Consider the following 20,032-nt stretch of genomic DNA (forward strand, 5'->3'; position numbering starts at 1 on the left):
ACCTCTGGAGTTGGATAAACCAGGGTTTGAATCCAGACTCTGACACCGAATCCCAAAGGGACCTGAGCGAGTGACCTGATTTTTTTTTGCGGCCTCAGTTACCCTGTTTGTAACACGGGGATGATAACAACAGCACCAAGCTCACAGAGTTCTTGCAAAAATCAAAAAAGATAACTCACGGACATGAGATGCTTAGGCACTCAGGGAAGCAGCCACTTAGGGAATGTCGATAAAATCAGTCATGGAGCCCATTGTGTGAGTCCAGGAAAGACTGGCTTTCACAAATGTCGCTCTGTCCATTCTGGGCTCCACCTTAGTGGGTGGGGGAGTGGGAGAGCGGGGTCCTTCTCCGAGCAGCCTGCCTACATGGCCCCCAGCACCCACCCACATGGCCTGGGGACCTCTGCAGCTGGGGCTGGGGCGGGGGGTAGGGGAGCAGAGCCTTCCCACCTCTCCAGTTGCTGCTGAAAGAACCAGCTCCTCTTTGGAGGCAGAACAAATATTCAGGCTTAGAATTTGTTTCTCTTTCTTTCCAGCAGGGTGTGGACATCGGTGTAAAATTACAACCGAGAAGGCCCCCACCCTGGGGCAAAGATGCAATTGGGGAGGACGGGGTTCATCTTGCAAGTCCTGGTTCTCCATCTCTGTTCCCTTTGGAAACTCAGTCTTTGCTCTTTGATGTCCATTCATATCATAATCACGACACTATCATGACATTGTCATACGATAATCACGGTAATAATAGCAGTAGTTCTCTCCTAGATACTTACATGCTAAGTGCTTTACACACGGCTTCTCATTTGTCAGAACCTCCCCTCCCCCATGGTATATGGTTAATGTGGGTTACAGGCAAGGACACAAAGTCAGGGGCAGCCCCGGCTCCCTGCTCTCAGTCCTGACTATTACCTTTCTTAGCCCTTCCTGAGGATCCAGCCTGTCACTCTGTGACCTTAGGCATAGGATTATTCCTCTCAGCTTGTTTCCTTACCTGTAACATGGAAATAGCAACATCACTTGAGGGGCATCTGGGGGGCTCAGTCAGTTAAGCATCTGCTTTCAACTCAGGTCATGATCTCAGGGTCCTGGGATGGAGCCCTGTCAGGCTCTGTGCTCAGTGGGGAGTCTGCTTCTCCCTCTGCCTCTGCCCCTCACCCCTGCATGTGCTCTCTCTCTCTCTTGCTCTCTTTCTCAAATAAATAAAATCTTTAAACAAATTATTAATAACATCATCTGGGGTTTTTCTGATGATTAAATGAGAAAATGGCAGCACACAAGAAATGGAAGCTTCTATTTTTATTTTACTACTTTTACTGTTATGAATATCCTGACATGCTACCATATCAGTGGACTCCAGGATGCCAAGAAAGCACAGAATGCAGGTTCACCTGGGACCCCTTCCACAGGGTTGGGGTTCCTGAAGTGTGGAGGTGGGTTTCACATATAGGGTGGGGTCCTAAGGTTCGTACCCTGGTGAGAGCGTTATGGGTCTCCAGTTTTTTTTTTTTTAAAGATTTTATTTATTTATTTGACAGAGAGAGAGACACAGCGAGAGAGGGAACACAAGCAGGGGGAGTGGGAGAGGGAGAAGCAGGCTTCCTGCGTAGCAGGGAGCCCGATGCGGGGCTCGATCCCAGGACCTGGAATCATGACCTGAGCCGAAGGCAGACGCTTAACGACTGAGCCACCCAGGCGCCCGGGTCTCCAGTTTATTAACTGGTTTATTTCAATATCAAGTATCTCCCTATATCTGCCTTGTCCAATATGATAACTCCCCGTAGCCAAAGGCAGCTATTGAGACTGGCAATGTGCCAAGTCCGAATTAAGACATGGCGTAAGTGGGGCACCTAGGTGGCATGGTCAGTTGAGCATCTGACTCTTGGTTTCAGCTCAGGTCATGATCTCAGGGTCGTGGGACCGGGCCCCATGCCAGGCTCTGTGCTCAGCGGGGTGTCCGCTTGAGATTTTCTCTCTCCCTCTCCCTCTCCCCCTCCCGTTCTCTCTCATTCTCTCTCTCTAAAATAAATAAATCTTAAAAAAAAAAGACATGCTGTAAGTATAAAATACATGTCAGATTTGAAGACAGTAATATATATATAATATGTATATATGTGTAAATATACATACATATGTATATAAATATGTATATACTTAAACATCTTGATTGTATGTTGAAGTTGTAACTTTTTGGATATATTGGGTAAGATGACCAACTTGTTCTGGTTTGGCACAGACATTCCTCGTTTCAGTACTGAAATGAAAGGCCTGCAGCCCAGAGAACCCCTTAGTCCTGGGCAAACCAGGACAGTTGGTCATCTTATTATTGGTTAAAATACATTATTGTAAATAATTTCACCTGTTTCTTTTTAAGTGACATTTAATTAGTAACTGTTAAGCATTACTAGAAAATTAAAAATCATAATGTGGCTCTCATTATATTTTCATTGGACTGTACAGACTCTATTAGGTCTTAAACCCCCGGCTACACCCTGCCAGGGGATGGAGGTGACAGGTGCCCTCCTTCAGCAACTGGCACAGAACACGGCAATGAAACCTTAGCATAACATCAGTGGTGTGACCGCATAGGCTGTGAAAGTGAGGGGACTGAAGGCTGGGCATGGGGTTCCCAAGTTGGAGAGGAGAGACGAAGACATTCTAGACCGAGGGAACAGTCTGAGCAAAGGCATGGAGGTGATCAGGCGAACTTCCTCACAGTTGCTTGCAAAGAAGAACCCCTTCCAATCCCACTGATTTGGCAACTCGTATGACTTTGAGAAGTAGGCTCACGGCGCTTCAACCTTCCACTCAGTGTTCATGCTCAACGTTCAGCTAATCTCTTCCTCGTGGATGTCTGTGCACCTGCTGCCATCCAGCCATATCCACGCTGACCCGTAGGGGCTACTGCTCTGCCTGTGTTTGCTCAGTCAGTTGATTCTTACTGAGATCTCTCAGGGCTGCGGCAGACTGCTGTCAACATCTGTGAGTAAGAGACATGGAGGGGAGCCACGGCTCCTTCCAGACACAGACTGGAGTCTGCTAGGGAAAATGCAGCTTGTTCCAGATTTCTCAGGGACTGGTTGGAAAGTCTGTTCATTTTGCCTGGTTTCCAGTTACATTTATAAAATGCTTCTTGTGGGGCCAGGCACTATGCTAGTTTTGCTTGTGTTATCTAAAAACCCTAGGAAGAGGTGTGCTATCCCCATTATTACCTAGACGAGAAGCCTGAAGCTGGCATAGATTATTTGTTCAAGATCGCACAGCCAGAACAGCCAAAATTCACCCCCAAAGCCTGGGCTTCTCATGTCCTTGAGCTCTTCCACTCTGGGCAGTTCTTCTAAGAGATTAGAGAAGCCCAGGACAGAATTTAGAAAACAGAGGGTGGGTATTTATTAAGTGAAGGCCTTGCCAGGCAAAACTGTGGAATGTGTTGGTTAAGATGCCACTTGCAGAAATGCCTACCTGAGTTGTTCGACCCTCATCCTTTATCAAATATTGAGAAGAAGTCATCTGAAGACCTCATCTGCTTCCTCTCCTTGTTTCTGAAGCCCCTGGCTGCCCACCTCCATGGTGATTGCTGAGTCCCCTTCACCCCCCATGAATTGCTCCCTGGAAAACTCTCAGGTTTCTTCTGACTGGGTGGAGATAATCACTGGACTTGTCCTAAAATGGGATGTCTCAGCTCCGGGTGAAGTGTGCTGGATATTTACATGCAGATTTCGTTATTTGTGTCAAGACCTGGTGAAAACAATTACATAAGAAAGGGAGCAGTTAGCTCCAGTCTTACCTGGCAGGGAGGAGGACCCTCAGGGAGTGAGACACAGGCTGATAAGTTGTGATGGATGAGTTTGGGTGGAGAAAGCCTGAGGAACCAGGAGCCTTGGGCATGGGGGAGGCAAAGGTTACCAACACTGGCTCTAGTGAATCTGCAGCTCAGATGGTGTGGACAAAGGCAAAACCCAGGCTGAGAACAGGGTTCTCAGGGGGCCCTTACACATAGCGCAGACGGTGAAGTTAGAGCCAGGTTCAAGTCCAGCTTTGTCTAGTCCTTACCAGCTGACCTCTAGCAAATCTCTTCACTTAATCACTAAGGAGTGGAATGATTCTTCAAGTAGTTATTGCCTGCCTATTATGGGCCAGGGCCAGGTAATACACTCTCCCCCTACCCTCCACCCCTACCCCAGGCTGTTTGGAGCGTTTCCAATAAGTGAGGCAATCTGTCTGAAAAAACACTTCAGTGTTGTATGCAAATGACCTCTTTGTATAAATGTTACAACCACAAATCTGCTGGCTTCTCCTGAGCAACCATCAGGCTGGAAGCCCTTGACTCCATCCTGTCCAACTCCTCCCCCCCAGGAAGACTCCCTGTCTCTAAGCTTAGGTTATGTGTCACTTCTTGGGCCCAGGACACTCTGTGCTCATACACACCTGGATTCCAGTTCTGTCTATACTGTGTGCCTTGGGCAAGTCGCTTCACCTCTCAGTTAACTCTTGTCAAACTGGGCCAATAGCAAAAGAACTGCTTAACAAAGCTCTTGCCACAGGGACAGAGCAGGTACTTAGGAAATGCTAGCTGCTACTTTTATAATTACTCAGCTCTTGCCAGAAGAGGACTGGCCTGGGTTTCTGCCATATCCCAGCACCTAGCAGAGGGCTTAGATGAGTACACAGCACGTACTCAATATATGGTATTGGTAGGCAGCATAACAGTCCCTAAAGATGTTCAAATCCTAATTTCCAGAACTTGCCAATATTATATTACATGGCAAAGGAGAATTAAAGTTGCAGATGGGATTAAGATTGCTAATCAATTGTTTTAAAAATACCCTGGATTGGGGCGCCTGGGTGGCTCAGTTGGTTGGGCGACTGCCTTCGGCTCGGGTTATGGTCCTGGAGTCCTGGGATCGAGTCCCGCATCGGGCTCCCTGCTCGGCGGGGAGTCTGCTTCTCCCTCTGACCCTCCCCCATCTTGTGCTCTCTCTCATTCTCTCTCTCTCAAATAAATAAATAAAATCTTTTAAAAAAATAAATAAATAAATAAAAAATAAAAATAAAAATACCCTGGATTAACCAACTGGGCCAGATGGAATCACAAGGGTCCCTTAAAAGAATTAGAGGAAGGAGTACCTGGGTGGCTCAGTTGGTTAAGCATCTGACTTTTGATCTCAGCTCAGGTCTTGATCTCAGGGTGGTGAGTTCAAACCCCAAGTCGGGCTCCATGCTGGGTGTGGAGCCTACAAAAAAAAAAAAAAAAGAGGAAGATGTACGAAGATGTGACTATAGAGAACAAGGGAGATGACAGAGTGAGAAAGACTCAGCCTGATGTTACTGGCTTTGAAGATAGAGGAAGAGGCCACAGCCGAGGAATGTGGGAAGTTTCTAGAAGTTGGAAAAGGCAAGGAAATGGATTCTTCCCTAGACCTGCAGAAAGGAATGCATCCTGCCAACACCATGAGTTTAGCTCAGTGAAACCCATGAGGGACATCTAAGCTACAGAACGGCAAGATAATAAATTTGTGATTTTTTAAAAAAGATTTTATTTATTTTTATTGGACACAGAGACAGAGATAGTGAGAGAGAGAGCATAAGCAGGGGAAGCGGCAGGCAGACAGAGGGAGAGGGAGAAGCAGGCTTCTTGCTGAGCAAGGAGCCTAATGTGGGGCTCGATCCCAGGACCCTGGGAGGATCACGACCTGAGCCGAAGGCAGCCGCTTAACCCACTGAGCCACCCAGGAGCCCCAAATTTGTGATTTTTTTAAAGGCAAAGTTTTGGTAATTTGTTACAGCAGCATTGGGAAACTGATATACATTGTGCAAATTATTGTTTTGGTTTTTTAAAAGCTTTTATTTTTAAGTAATCTCTACACCCAATATGGGGCTCGAACTCACAACCCCGAGATCAAGGGTCGCGTGCCCTACTGACGGAGCCAGCCGGGTGCCCCATTGTTCATTTCTATTACTGCTCCTAAGCTGTTTGTGATAGCTGAACTGTATTTTTCTCTCCCATTACTCTAGCAATTCCTCAAGGTCTAGGAATAATTGTCTTATTTATATTAGTTCTTAGGTGCTAAGAGGGCCTCGCACACAGTAGGCACTCAATAAATGCTTCGAATGATAATAGTGTAATTCACATGAGTTTAATTAATATGAAGAGTAAAATGTCCATTCCTTCACGGTGTCCTCCACTGCCTAACACCGTGCCTGGCTACAAAGCAGGAGCCACTGAACCTATAGGTGGAACTCCCCCCCCTTTCCCTCCCCCATGACCCACGCCGCCACCGCCCCTGTCCATCCTGTCCTACCTCTGCACGTACCCTATTCCGGGACCGGAACCGGGACCTGGACCATGATCTGATCCTTAAGCCGAAGTCTCCCCACTGGCTTCCTTTCGCTTAGGTGGAGAGCACAGAGCGCGAGGTCCCGGGACGCCTTGGAGGCCGCGGGTGCAGTGCACGCTTAGGACCGCAGGGGGCGAGCGTGGCTCGGGAACTCCCGCCGAAGGGCTGGGACGGGGCGGGGCCTCGAGGGCGGGTCGGCTCAGTGCGCAGGCGCCGGTCCAGACGCCTCGCGCGGCCACGGGCAGGCGGCCGCAGAGCAGTCCGGGTCGCGGCTCCAGAAGCACCGAGTTCGAGCCCCGCTCCCGCTCCGCTTTGGTTCTCGCTACCCGGGCCCTTGGGCCTCCCTACGCCAGTCCCCGGCAGTCGCTGCGCATTACGCTCTCCCTGCCGCCAGAATGCCGGTAACCGAGAAGGACCTGGCGGAGGACGCGCCGTGGAAGAAGATCCAGCAGAACACCTTCACGCGTTGGTGCAACGAGCACCTCAAGTGCGTGAACAAACGCATTGGGAACCTGCAGACCGACCTGAGCGATGGATTGCGGCTCATCGCGCTGCTCGAGGTGCTCAGCCAGAAGCGCATGTACCGCAAGTACCACCAGCGGCCCACCTTCCGCCAGATGCAGCTGGAGAACGTGTCCGTGGCGCTCGAGTTTCTGGACCGTGAGAGCATCAAGCTCGTGTCCATCGGTGAGTGCCCTGGCTCGACCAGGCGCCGCGGTGTACCCTCCGGTCCCCGCGCGTGCGCCGGGGGCGGGGGGGGGGGAAGGCTAGGGCCCCCTGCCGCGCGCCCCTACAGCGCCCAGGAGCTGAGGGCTGGGTGTGGGCGCTGAGGCGGGGGGCGTTGTCCTCCAGGGGGGTCGGGACGCCGGAGACCTAGGCCCCCTTCCCGGTGCTTTTTCCTGGGCTAGGACTTCATATGATACCTTCCCGCCCTGCGCCTCGCCATGCGTCCTTGGGGGGCTGTGGGTCCTGGGCTTGGGTTGGGGCTGCACGGGGAGAGGTGGGGCTGTGGCATTTCGCCGCACCCGGGGTGCCTCTGCGGGGTGCTGGAAACCTCTGGTCCGCGGTCCATGGAAGTGGGGTTCCATGGTCAGATGCTCCCCGAAGCGTTAGCCCCACTGCGCCCACGCCGATGCGCCCAGCGTCCGACCAACGGGCGTTGGCTCGGACGCCCTGCGGGAGACCTGGGGAGGGAATGCTCTGGGACCCTGGGGCCTCGCCGCCCAGGTGGGAACGGGCACCTGGTACCCTCCCCTGCCGTCTCGGGCTTGAGTGTGGGCCCCGAAGTGGGGAGGGGAGTCGTGGGGGTGTGTCCTCCTCGCTCCCTCCGCTCCCAGCTCAGCTCTGGCCGGGTGCCTCGGGGTGAGCCAGCTCTGAGTAGAAGTGACCATTTAGGGGCAGTGGTGGTATAGAAACTACTGTTTTGTAGAGAGCCCACACTAGTGCGCGCTGTGTGCCAACAGCCCTCCAAGTTCTCAGTCCTTACACATCCCGCCAGTTGGGGTGTCCTTAGACCTATTTTACAGGCAGAGGGGGTCCAGAGGGTTAATTGACGTGCCCAAGGTCATGGAAGTAGGAAGGGTCTAGCTGAGAATTGAAGGAAGTGGGTACAATGAAAGGAGACTTTGCATTCCTCTCCTTGCTTTCCCCACACCAGGGTCTTCCTGAGAGAGGGAGGGAGTTGGTGTCGGGTTCCTCTCCCCAGAGCTGGGAGAGAGAATGAGGGTCAGGTCCCCACTATGACCTGGGCTAATTGAAAGTTTCCAGGAGGACCACATGGCTGCTGAGGGTGTGGGCTGTGACAGTAGGGGCAAGGGGTGTATAGTGTGTGTGTGTGTGTGTGCACTTGTATGTGTGTAGAGTATGTATGTATACACAGCATATATGTATAGAGCATGTAATGTATACACGGCATGGGTGTGCAGAGAAAGTGTGTGCACCTACATTGTGTGTGTGTGTGTGTGTGTGTGTGTGTTCTGCCAGGGGAGCGTCTTGCGGGAGGAGCTGACCCACGCCTGGGTCTGGGGTCTCTTCCTGAGAAAACCAGGCCTTAGGTAACTTCTGTGATAGGAAGAAAGGGGGGTGGGTGTGGCTGCTGGGACTTTCTCCACAGCACCAGACAATCCCCGACTGCCTAATTTACCAACTGTTTACAGAAGCTGCAGCTGCTTGCAGCATGGTTTCCCATCAGTGCCCTGAACTTGGGGGCCTCATTCTAGACTTCGTCTGGTCCCATCTTTCTACTTAACCCTCATGGTTTTCATTCCTGAACTCACCCAGGCCATAGCATCTTCCATTGTCCTGACATTCCAGGGCTTAGCCTCCCCTTCTCTGGTTGTGGGCCCATGGGCTATTGGCAACTTCTTGCTGTGGACCTCTTCCCACCACAGGCTGCATTGTTTTATTATATTTTCTCCTTTTAAATGATTTCTTGGGTGATACTCCCCAAAGTGGCATGCCTGGGTCAAAGAGTGTGGCCACATTTATGACTCCTGTCATTGGCTGTCTTGTTGCTCTCTGGAAACATCTCGCTGTAAACAGGTTTTCCAACCTCTAGAGTCTGGAGGGAGACTTGCCCGAGGGCCAGAACTCCTGTGGGGGTGATGCCTGAGGCCTCTTCCCCCTGCCCCTGGGGGGAAGTCACATGCAGCTCGGACTTCAGTTCACGGATTCCAGCCGGGTTGCATTGTGCTGGCCAAGACCCTGGCTGTAGTTTGGTGTTCAGCGTGTTCTGTTCATCATCCCATTGATCACCACGTTGAATCCTCAAGATTTGGTTTTCTTGTCTACACAACGATCTGCTTCAGCAAGTCACTGGGGAGGGTAAAGGGCTTGCCCTAGTTCTGCCCAAGTGCTTAGAACATGGTTGCTGTTATTTCTGTGGTGGTTGTTAGTATTATGATATCCACTGAAAGATGAGGAAACAGGAGTGAAATAATTTGCAGAGGTCACCCAGCTAGTAAGTGGTGACTGAAGGCCAGGCCTGTCCTGTTGTGAAATTGACCCTTAACGGACCTGCTTTTCAGTGGCAGAAATGAGTAAAACACAGCCCCTCTCCCCTAACCAGAGAGCCCCTGTTAACAGCCAGTTTTGCAAGTCTGGGATGTTGAGGTGGCAGCTGGACACCCACACTTTGAGCCTCTGGTCTTGGGCAATCTCCAGACTTTAGGTGAGTGACAGGATGAGGGTCTCCTGAGATGAGCGTCATGTCAGGAGGTGAGCAGAATCGGTTTGCATCTTGCATCAAGGTCAGCTTGTTGAGGGAATGGCTGCCCTGTGCTCACTGGTTGGGGGAGGGGGGGAGGTGGTATTTCCTGCTACTTAGTGGATGGTGTTTTACTCCAGAATCTGGGAAGGTATCTTTGAATGAATACAGCGTTTTGTGGACTTTGGATAACTTCCAACAATGCACATTACTGAAATCAGAAAGAGTTGTGTACCGGCGCCCAGCTCTGAGACAGGAGATGGCCAGAAGCTGCCAGAGGATGGGCTTTTCTGCCTAGAAGTCACTGAAAGACAGTTCTGGCTGTGGATTCACATTTGTGAGTTGTTGTAAGGTGGGCCCATTCTAGGCTGCATCCAAGCGTTGAAGAGTTTCTTCAGTTTCTTGTTCTGTCTTGGGCGTTCAGAGCGAGGCCCCAGCATTTTTAATCCTAGTTGCCTGCCAGGAGTTGGCAGTTTTATTTACTTGTTTTTCCAAAAACCTTTTTGACACTGGGCAGCTCGGCCAACTTGGAGAGAAAGGGGTCTCCCAGCCCAAGAATGACAATCAAGTCTGCCTAGACGTTTGGGTGGTGTGTTTTGGTTTGATCCTTTAGAAAAAGGAATTCTTTCCTTTTCAGAGGATGCGGTCTGACCCTAATGTTTACTTAAGGTGCCTCTGCCAGGCCAGGGCCCCAGAGCAGGCGGGTGGGTGTGGGTGTGTGTTCCCAAGACCTTGGGTCACTGGGCAGGGTTTCCAGGGTGGTGGGTCACCACGGGACTCAGCCCCTTTTCCTTCCTGTTGTCCCGCCCACACCAAAATCACATACCAATACCGTAATCCTAAATCCAGTTCTTTCCTGAACTACCTAGCAAATGCCAGTGAGTCTTTTAGGCAAAGGTAGTAGACAATGTTTTAAAAGTAGCAAAGTGGCAAGCCACCTCAGAATTAACAAGGTCTGGGCCATTTGCAACAAAGTAACACAGAATGAGATGGGGCTCTTGTAGTAGTTCAGAGTAAAGATTCTTGGTTCAAATCCCACTTGCCACTAAGTAGCCATTAAGAAGCTTCTGCGCCTTGCTTTCCTTCTCACTAAAATGGGGGTGATAACTACCTCCTTTCAAAGGCGGTTATAAAAATTAAAGAACTTAATATTTTTAAAAATGTTTGGCAAAGTTTGTGGCACATAGTAAGTGCTGTGTGAGTGTTTACTAAATAAATACAGTGCCGTCCAGTAGTAGTCTCAGAATTCATTGCTGGAGGGTTTACACAGTGAAAGGACGTTTAAAATCGGTGCCGCACTGGGGAGACCAGCTCCGTTGGCTCGTGTCGCTGCTGCTTTGCTATAATAGGGCTGTGGACTGGCCTCGTTGGAAGGGGAGGGCCCCTGGTTATGTTACGGCCGCCTCTGGGGCCCATTCATACCGGCTTTGTTTCTGAGACCTGGACTGGAGCACGGGGCGGCTGGTCATTCCAGCCTTCCACCCCGTTCAGGAATCTCTGGGCCAAATCACTTCCAGATGGCAGTTGGGCTCTGCGGCCCGGCCCAGGGTGCCAGGCAGCAGCTGCCTTCATTCTTGGAGAGTTGTGCTGAAGGAGGGCTTTGATTTGGAACCAGATTATGTCCCCTGGGCCCTCCCCCTCCCCTCCTTGCCCGGATCCTGGGTCTGTGCCGGGAGGCGGATGTGCAGGGTAGTTGAGGATGGCTGCCCTGCTTGTTGCGCAGCGGATGCTCAGGCTCAGAGCCTTTGGGTCCTGCTTGCTGTGGCTTCGTGGCCAGGGTACCATGTCATCCTGCTTTCTCTATAAACGGCCTCCGGGTCAGCACATACTAGGTTAAACGGGGTCCAGGTGGATGGTTTAGGGTATGGGCCTGAAGCTAGATGGCCAGCATGCTAAGCCCCACTCTCACCCTAACAGCTGTGCAGCTCTGGTCCACTACCTTCACCTTTGTGAGCCTCAGTTTCCCCCATCTGTACAGTGGAGAATAATAGTTCCTATCTTAGTTGCTGAGAGCATTATATGTTTATAGCATAGTGCTGTCATTATCATTATTATTTTTTTTAAAGATTTTATTTATTTATTTGACAGAGAGAGAGATAGCGAGAGCAGGAACACAAGCAGGGGGAGTGGGAGAGGGAGAAGCAGGCTTCCTGCTGAGCAGGGAGCCTGATGTGGGACTCGATCCCAGGACCCTGGGATCATGACCGAAGGCAGACACTTAACGACTGAGCCACCCAGGTGCCCTGGCATTATCATTATTAATATTAATGTGCTTCTGAAGCCAAGTCTAGGACTTGGTCTCATTTTCCATCTACTCCCTGGCCAGTCCTACTGCTGTCATCTGGCGTGTTAGATAGTCCCTTCCGTCAACCTTGGAACCTCTGATGAAGATGCCTCCTAAGATCCTTTCTTCCTTTCCTCATTCAGTAAATATAGGAAAGACCAGCTGGTGCTAGGGCCACAGGAATAATGAGAGTCAGGTCCCTCGCTTGCCTCATACACTGCTCAGTGCAGAGGAGAGAGTAACCAGGGAGGGTCCTTCTCAAACCGTCAAGCACATGCAGATCTCCTGGGGACTTTGTTAAAAATGTAGGTCTGACTAGGGTGCCTGGCTGGCTTAGTCGTTAAGCGTCTGCCTTCGGCTCAGGTCATGATCCCAGGGTCCTGGGATAGAGTCCCACATCGGGCTCCCTGCTCTGCGGGAAGCCTGCTTCTCCCTCTCCCACTCCCCCTGCTTGTGTTCCTGCTCTCGCTATGTCTCTTTCTGTCAAATAAATAAATAAAATCTTTAAAAAAAAAAAATGTAGGTCTGACTCAGCAGGTCAGGTGTGAAGGCTGAGCTTCTTTCCTTCCACCCGGCTCCCAGTTGTTGCTCTCCCAGCAGAGCATCCCAGTGATGCTCTCCACACTGTGGGTAGTGAGGATCAAGATGGCAAGATTTCTGGGGTGGGGTGGGGGGAGGAGTGCCTTCCCTCAGGCTGGGGTGGGTAGTCTGGAGGACTCCCTGGAGGGAGGGGCCATTAAGCTGGGACCTAAAGCCTGACTGGAATTAGGCAGGTGAACAGACAACCAGCCAAGTGAGGCACAGTGGAAGAGTTTGTCAGGTGAGGTCAGAGGGGTGGGTGGCACAGAGGTAGGCACAGAGGGCCTTCTGAGCTGGAGCCTGCCAACCGGGCATCTTCCTCGAGGGTGCTTGGCGTGGGGTAGGGGAACCCAGTGGAAAGGGATCATCTGATCTGGGGCTGTCTTGACCAGGACTGCAATCATTCCTATCAGTTAAACAATTTTAATGTGCCCCTCTCTCATATATGCAAATTCACAAGCTATATACATATATTACTGTCAGCCTGTATATCAAATATTAGTAAAGCTTAGTTTCTTTTTAGAGGACAAATCCAAATATAAGATCCGGTTTTTCCTGTGTTCTAGTGGATTATCTTGTGCGCCCTTGTGGAGGCCCTATTTGGAGTCCCCTGAGGGCCGGTTTCTACATTTCATCCCCCCACCCCCTTTTTTGATGCTATTCTGCATTTAGTTTTGATCTTTAGTTATCCTCAGTTAAGGAGGTGGATCTATTAATTCTATCCCCTTCCCCCAACAAGTTGAACCGAATGAATAAACGCAATGGAATGAGCCATTTCAGTCTAACTGCGTGCTATTTCCTGCTCTTACAATGATGAAAATTGCCTTTCATGACAATTCTACTAGAAGCCACCTTACGTTACTCTTGTAAATCTAGTTATCCATTAAACATGCTCAGTAATCACCAGATTGGCTCGGGTTACTGTATAATAAACAACAGCACTTTCCTCTGCTGGGGCTTGGAAAGTGGCCTTGCAGCGTTTAAGTGCCTTGCTCACTTTTCTCGGGAAATTGAGTCCATGTTCTAGGGAGAGAGTTTTTTGGGAAAGATGATTAGGAAAGCAAATGGTTCTCTTTATACTAAAATGATAAAGTGGTACGTGAGAGTAGTTATACATGGTATGAAGGATGGAACTGTTGGGTATTTTAATTCTGCCTACTTAGTATCATGATTTCTCTTTTTCAAAATCATATTGAGCTATACATCCGGTGCTGCCTTTCTTCTAAGAGCCTTTACAGCACTTGCCTTAAATACTATTCATTTGATACGTTGTAGATAGTTGCTGTAACTCTTCTGCAAACTCTTCAGTTCTAAAAAAAATTTTGGTGGTGTTTTACTTATACCCATTGTCTGGATACAAAACATACCAAAGAACTTTTAACTTCCCCGATCCCCCTTTGACCAGTCGCTGTGCAGTAGAATGTCCTTGGTTAAGATTTTCTTGTATTAGAAGCAGAGAAGCAGTTTGGTTTTTCACTTAGCCAGGTCTGGTTGTAGGTTTGAATTATTTTGACAGAGCATCTGACTTCCTCCTTTCCCTCGTCATCACAACCTGGCCTAGAGAGATGGGTTGGTAAGGAGAAAGCTTGTCTTCCCCCTGCATATTCCTTGGCTTTTTCAAGGATCCACGCTGATGAGACATCTGTGTACTGAATGTTGAGGTGTGCACACGCATCCTCGAACAGGATGTCTTGTGCATTCCTGTGCCTGCTGTCTGCTAAGCATGGTCCTGAGGGCCTTACCTTTATTGCTTCTCATCCTCATCATGAACCCCGCAAAGTGAGTGGCTTTGTATTTATTTCCATTTTGCAGATGAGAAAACTGAGGCCCAAATCAGCCTCCCTGCACAAGCCAGGCATGGTGCTTGCCTGCATCAAAACTGTCAAGTATTTTTTTTTTTATCTCAAAGATTGGTTTCACACTTAAAAGTAAAATAGATATACTGTAGTGAGAGAGTTTCTGCAGCTTTATTTCTGTTCATTTCTATTTTGCTTGCAACTTGACTCACTTGACCTTGATGAATGTGCTAATGAAATGTTCTTCTCTAAAACAACTTTTTTGGGCCCATTTGCCTTGCCCCTTCCAGCACCGTTGAGCTTTAATTGGGGCCTCCTCTCCAGTTCTGGGGGCACCTCTAGTTCTTTCCCTGCCTTTGTTTGGTTCCCAGGGGCAGGGTTCGGACAGTGGGGATCAGCTGAAGGCTGCTTTGGGCGGCCAGGCAGGGCTTTCTTGGTGGGGCCTAGAAGCCAGAGGTGAGGAGGAGGTGCCCCTGGTTGCAGTCCTGTGGGGCTCGCAGTGCCCACCCCTTGGGGGGCATGGGGGTGTCTGTGGAGACGCAGCTGTGTTGGGCGATCCTTGGTCACAGTCCCCGTTGGCGCAGTTGTGCACTCTCAGAAATGACCTCACGCAACATCCTTTCCTTCTGCTACCCTTTAAACATTAACCGGCGGGAGGGCATGTGGGGTTGTGATTGCTGCTGAGCAGAACCTCTCTTTCCTGGCTGGCATTTGGCCTTTATCAGTCTGGCTGCCCTGGTACAAGCCAGCAGCTCCCGGCTCCTCCTTGGGGAGCCTTGTGGGTAGGCCCCTGGCTGGGTAGCGTAGTCTGCCAAGCTGCTCTGGAGCTGAACTTGTGTCTCCAAGGGCGTCTCCTGCAGCAGTCCTGAGAGAGGAAGCTGCTGTGGATGGCCTACTCAGTGCTCAGCCTCCCTAGAAATCGCTGCGCTGCTTTGTTGCAAGATCTGGGCGTTAACACAACACTCCTGTTCTCCCTCTCTGAAGGCCCTTTATGCTGGCATGAATTCCTTTTCTCATGGAGATCTGAAAGCTCTTTTGACTAAACGGGTCACCTTTCTGGGTATTTTCGTAAGGCTGGTCAGCTTTTGCCATGCCAGACAACTTCGCTGGAATTTCCGTTTGATACAACGAGAACACAGTGTGGAATTTTGGCTTTTGAGCTATAGGGAAATGGGTGGGGATTCATGGCTGGGATATGTAAATTTGCTGCGGCCCATAAATTCAGATTTTAAGGTTAGAAAGGCAAGCAGCGGTCGGCTTTCCTTCTGCAAACAAGAACGGTGTTACTTTCGGCCTCATGCTGCTTGTGACTCGAGGCAGAAGCAGGCCTCCCGTGGAGGCTGGGGTACGAAAAGATTCTCGGTGGCTAAAATCAGATTCCTCCATCGCCCCTCCTGCCCCCAAGAAAATAATCAAGTTCTTATCATGCTGGTACTGCACTGCTTGTGTGAATCACCCTGATTTCCCTGCACCTCCCTGAAGTGATTTACCAGATATTCTAGGGAAACAAGAATTATTTGGCATTCTCCAGTCTGGTGGGAGCATGGCTGGGCCTGGGGCCTCTTCTCAAGAACAAAGCGATTTGTTCCCTTGGTGGGGTAAAGCAGGCCAGAGGTGGGGGGAACTAGGTGCCACCCTCCAGGGGACCAAAGGTGCTGGGGTCTTTAGGCTCGGGCCTAAAAGACTCTTTGTGACTTGGCCATTCTGTTAATTGAGCAGAGTTCTGGGTTCTGTTTATAAGATTCCTTGTCAGAAGACATAGAGGCTGGAAGACCAAGGGAGTGCTCCTGGGGGGACAGGGGGCCTCTCTCTGGAGCTTGCAGCCGTCCCGGGCAGAACCCAGACAGTGTGCCGAGAGCAGGAGCCTTGGGGCTCTTGGCCGGCAAGCAGCGACGCAGTGGCTTGTCATGTTCCTTATCTGCACTACAGGAGGCAAGCTGGCACCTGGGGAATGCCTCTCCTGTGCGGGCATCCTGGTCCAGGTGTCACATTACACTTCCTGCCGGGCATGCATCCCTCCCCATAATTACCTCTCCCATCCCTTTTTCTGGGCACTCTTGTCTGACACCCGTGGGAAGTCACATCTGAGGTCAGGCGGACTCGAGGCCCTCCTGGACACCTGAGGCTCCTCTTCTGCCCTGTGCCATTTCATTTCATAGCTTCCTGAGCCCCATAGGTCTTCTGACTTGCCTGTTTCGCTCTCCCACTGGATCACCTCTGCTCTAGGGGCAGGTGTTGAATCTCTTGTTTGCCTCTGTGGCTCTGGGCATGGCACCTAGTAGGAATATAATAAGTTACTGAATAAATATACAGCCTCTAGCATAGATGGGTTGGATAGTAAGTCTGGTACATTGATTTCTCTGCAATATATTTCCTTTCAGAAATGCAAAATAGGGGCCTTTGCAGCCAGGAGCGGGACAGGAATTTTGTGTAGTGGACTTCTGGGTCTGGGGTCCCAGTAGAACACCTCGTTTGGGGGACAGTGATGCTGAACGGAAAGAATTCAGCCCTTCATTGTCATTCTCTGAACATCTATGATTTGCTTCAGCTGTTAGAGTTAATAAGGCCTTTTCCAAGGCTCAGAAAATGAATATAAACGGAAACCACTGCGAGTTACTATAATCATAGTACTAGTTTCATTAATAATAGCGAATATATATTGAGCACCTACCAGTACCAGAAAATTGTGATAGATGCTTTTCACTAATAGCTAAATGAAGCCTAATTGCAACCCTGGGATGTAGTTAATGTTGTAATCCCCATTATACAGATGAGGAAACGGAGGCACATCCCAGATCAGCCACTGAGTATGTGGCTAACTATGAGTCAGACCTTTACCTCAAAGGAAAGCCATCAGCATGGTCTTCAAAATTCACTTCTAAGTATTTTTCTATATTAAAAAGTTGTGTTTGTAGCTACTGTAAGAAAATTGCAAGAACATAGAGAAATACAGAGGAAGAAAACCCCACATCACCTGTGGAGAATCTTAACAAATCTTTTTCTATTTTCAGGGACTTCTGCATAACAGCTGCCTTTTGATCAGAATGGGAAAAGGGGATTGCATTTTCTCAGGAGGAAAGAGACTGGACTGGAAATGTTTTGTGAAATCATTTTGATCATACAGATGGTTGTAACAAGAATCATTGTTGAGTTACTGCAGAGCCGGGGCCAGCATTAAAATTGGAGGTCTTGGTTGAGGCTCATGGGTTGCAAGTCTCCCTTGGTCTAGAAATATGTTATGGTCAACCACAGAGTGGGGGTGTTCCAGCTACTTTCTGTCTCTTAAAAGTTTTTAGGACCAACTTTTATTGGGACTGCCAGGGTCTCTTAATAATAGTTATTATGTTTGGTAACTATGATGCCTCTTGTCTCATGGTGAAGCCCAGCATGGAAATTCATCTACTTTTTAGTTGCTCAGCTCCATTAGCAATTTCAGTGTCTCCAATATGAGCCTAACAGAGTGTAGTTGGCAGCTTGATTCACCCTTGCTCATCTGGGAATTTTTAGAGGTCTGAATATTATAATGCAGCCCTAAGGTCTTCATGGTATTGGTGTTTCTGAAACATTTTCTCAACAGCCCTCAGGACACCAGGTCCATGGAATCACCTGTTTTACCCTTGTTCGAAGCCAAGGAGAGGGAATGAAACCACTTCCAGATACAGACTGAACTATGTTCCTGAGTGTGCCTGAGACTGTGGGTCAGTTAGACCCTGCCACTGACTGGCTGGGAGACTCAGGGCAGGTTGCTTGACCTCTCTGAGGTTCAGTATCCCAGGCTATCATAGTGCCCCAACTGTTACTGTTGTTGAAGATTAAATGACACAATCCTTACAAAGCACATGGCACATAATACATGCCCCATGAATGGTGGTCTTTGCCCTCCTCCTCCCCCTTGTCCTTCCTTGACCTGTGGTGGAAGTGACCTGATTATCTTGGAAGGGGAGAGGGTGGGTGGGGATACTTCCAGAAATTGGTCAAAGGTACCTTGTACCTAGTGGGCTGCTTTTAGAAGTGACCTGAGTTTTTGAGTAACTGCTGGGCAGGAACCACGGGCTAGAGGCACTTCCTGATCTTCAGGCCAAGCTTCCTTTAAGGATAGAAACTATTCCTGACGTCTTCCCCCCCACTTTCCCTTTTGTCCTGTTTGGCGAATGGATCTGTTGTTTTAACTGTTTTTTTTGCCTTTCCTTTTCTTCTTTAATCCTTGTCTCTTAGATTCACTCCCATTTCTTTCCTGGTTTTGCCCTTACGGAAGCGGCTGTGACACCATCTGGGTGAGGCACTTGCTGGTGGGTCTGAGCCTCGGCTCTGACCCTTGGGAGCTGGCTGACCCCAGCAAGCTGTGTTGCCTCTAGGAGCCTGTCTTCCATATGCAGAATGTGATAATAAAATGCTCTTGTCTTGGGGACGCCTGGGTGGCTCAGTGGGTTAAGTGTCTGCCTTCGGCTCAGGTCATGATCCCAGGGTTCTGGGATCAAATCCCACATCGGGCTCCCTGCTCAGTGGGGAGTCTGCTTCCCCTCTCCTGCTCCCCCTGCTTGTGCTCACTCCCTCTCTAGCAAATAAATAAATAAAATCTTTTTTTTTTTTTTAAGATTTTATTTATTTATTTGACAGAGAGAGACACAGCGAGAGAGGGAACACAAGCAGGGGGAGTGGGAGAGGGAGAAGCAGGCTTCCCGCTGAGCAGGGAGCCCGATGTGGGGCTCGATCCCAGGACCCTGGGATCCTGACCTGAGCCGAAGGCAGATGCTTAACGACTGAGCCACCCAGGCGCCCCAATAAATAAAATCTTTAAAAAAATAAAATAAAATAAAATGGTCTGCCTTATAAGGCATAAAGAGAATGTGCATCTGAAGCCCTTTGCCCCGCTCCTGGTCATGGGCAGTGGCCGGTAATTGACAGCCACTGCTCTTGAGATGCTGGCATCGGCATTATCCCTATAAAGCCCCACACCTCCCACCCACGCTTTTCGGGGCTCAGTTGAGGAGGACGAAGAGGAAGCAGCCATGCTGGAGATGGGACGCCGCTCCCTACCTGGTGTACTTTCAATCTGGAGCAAAGGAGTGTGTACCGACTGCCCTCTTCCAGCCAGGCCTGGCCCTGCCTCGGCCCTGGGCACTGTTTTCTCTCCCTTCTAGTCCTGGCCCTTTGATACCTGCGATCATGGTGGGGCTTCCTGCCACGATTCTGGCTGCCCTGGGTGTGGTCTGAAACCCAGCACTGCCCAAACTCCATGCCCGGCGCTAGTGACAATATTTTTACAGTAGTACTTGGAAACTGGAATCCTGGGGTCACACCCTGTACAAACAGCATCAGGGTTGTTAGGGGACTGGAGGAGATTGACAAGAGCCGATTCTGTGGCTCCTGAGTCTAGAAGGATGTGGGAGGTTGTGCGGTGGGGGGGCGGGGCGTCATTCCCAGTTCTTTTCATGGGTCCACTAGCCTGAGCCCTGCCAGGCCCGGGGGCGGGGGTGGGGGGGAATCTGTGCTCATGTTGTGTAACTACCTGCTTCCTTCTGTTACTCCTTGGGTACAAGGCTCTCTGCGCTTTCCCTGCTTGGGCCAGATCCCTAATGCTGCGTCCCTTTGAAGGGCGTGTCATTTTTAGATTGTCTCTCTTGGGGGCAGGGAACACCCAGCACCTTTCCCAGAGGTAGCATTTGTGGGGGTGATACTTGAGTGATGACTAATGCAGATCTTTGTGTTTTAATGACGGGAAGAAATTAGTCAGCCTGGGCACTGTTTCCATGTGACAGGGCAAAAATTTAAACACTTGCACAATGGCTTTTGTTTTGTGAGCTATTGAAGTTGACCATCAGGCGTTATCAATAAG

The 20,032-nt window shown here is 49.9% G+C and overlaps 2 protein-coding genes and 1 long non-coding RNA gene across 10 annotated transcripts in view; 2 read left to right on the forward strand and 1 right to left on the reverse strand.

The window, feature by feature from the left end:
• Positions 1-20,032, forward strand: part of SLMAP (sarcolemma associated protein) — a 269,063-nt gene that overhangs the window by 226,884 nt on the left and 22,147 nt on the right. The gene's annotated exons all lie outside the window — the stretch shown is intronic.
• LOC145721578 (uncharacterized) lies at positions 2,106-6,444 on the reverse strand. Of its 2 annotated transcripts, none has more exons than XR_014145336.1 (3): positions 6,297-6,444; positions 5,122-5,228; positions 2,106-3,732 (listed from the first exon to the last, which is right to left on the reverse strand). It is a non-coding gene; the product is annotated as an uncharacterized LOC145721578 (long non-coding RNA). The 2 variants fall into 2 exon arrangements; XR_014145337.1 differs by having other exon boundaries at positions 2,107-3,732; positions 6,309-6,443.
• FLNB (filamin B) overlaps positions 6,593-20,032 on the forward strand; it is a 142,516-nt gene continuing 129,076 nt past the window's right edge. For 5 of the 7 annotated variants that reach the window (XM_081819430.1, XM_081819435.1, XM_081819446.1 and 2 more), the window contains exon 1: positions 6,594-7,019. In XM_081819430.1, the coding sequence (XP_081675556.1) occupies positions 6,728-7,019 (292 nt within the window). In that variant the 5' untranslated portion in view covers positions 6,594-6,727. Of the gene's footprint in view, positions 7,020-20,032 lie in introns of all 7 variants that reach the window. The other 2 variants (XM_081819475.1, XM_081819453.1) reach the window with 2 other exon arrangements.

The sequence above is a fragment of the Leptonychotes weddellii genome, chromosome 1, assembly GCF_054177405.1.
Source record: "Leptonychotes weddellii isolate Sample4059 chromosome 1, ASM5417740v2, whole genome shotgun sequence".
Taxonomy (NCBI): Eukaryota; Metazoa; Chordata; class Mammalia; order Carnivora; family Phocidae; genus Leptonychotes; species Leptonychotes weddellii.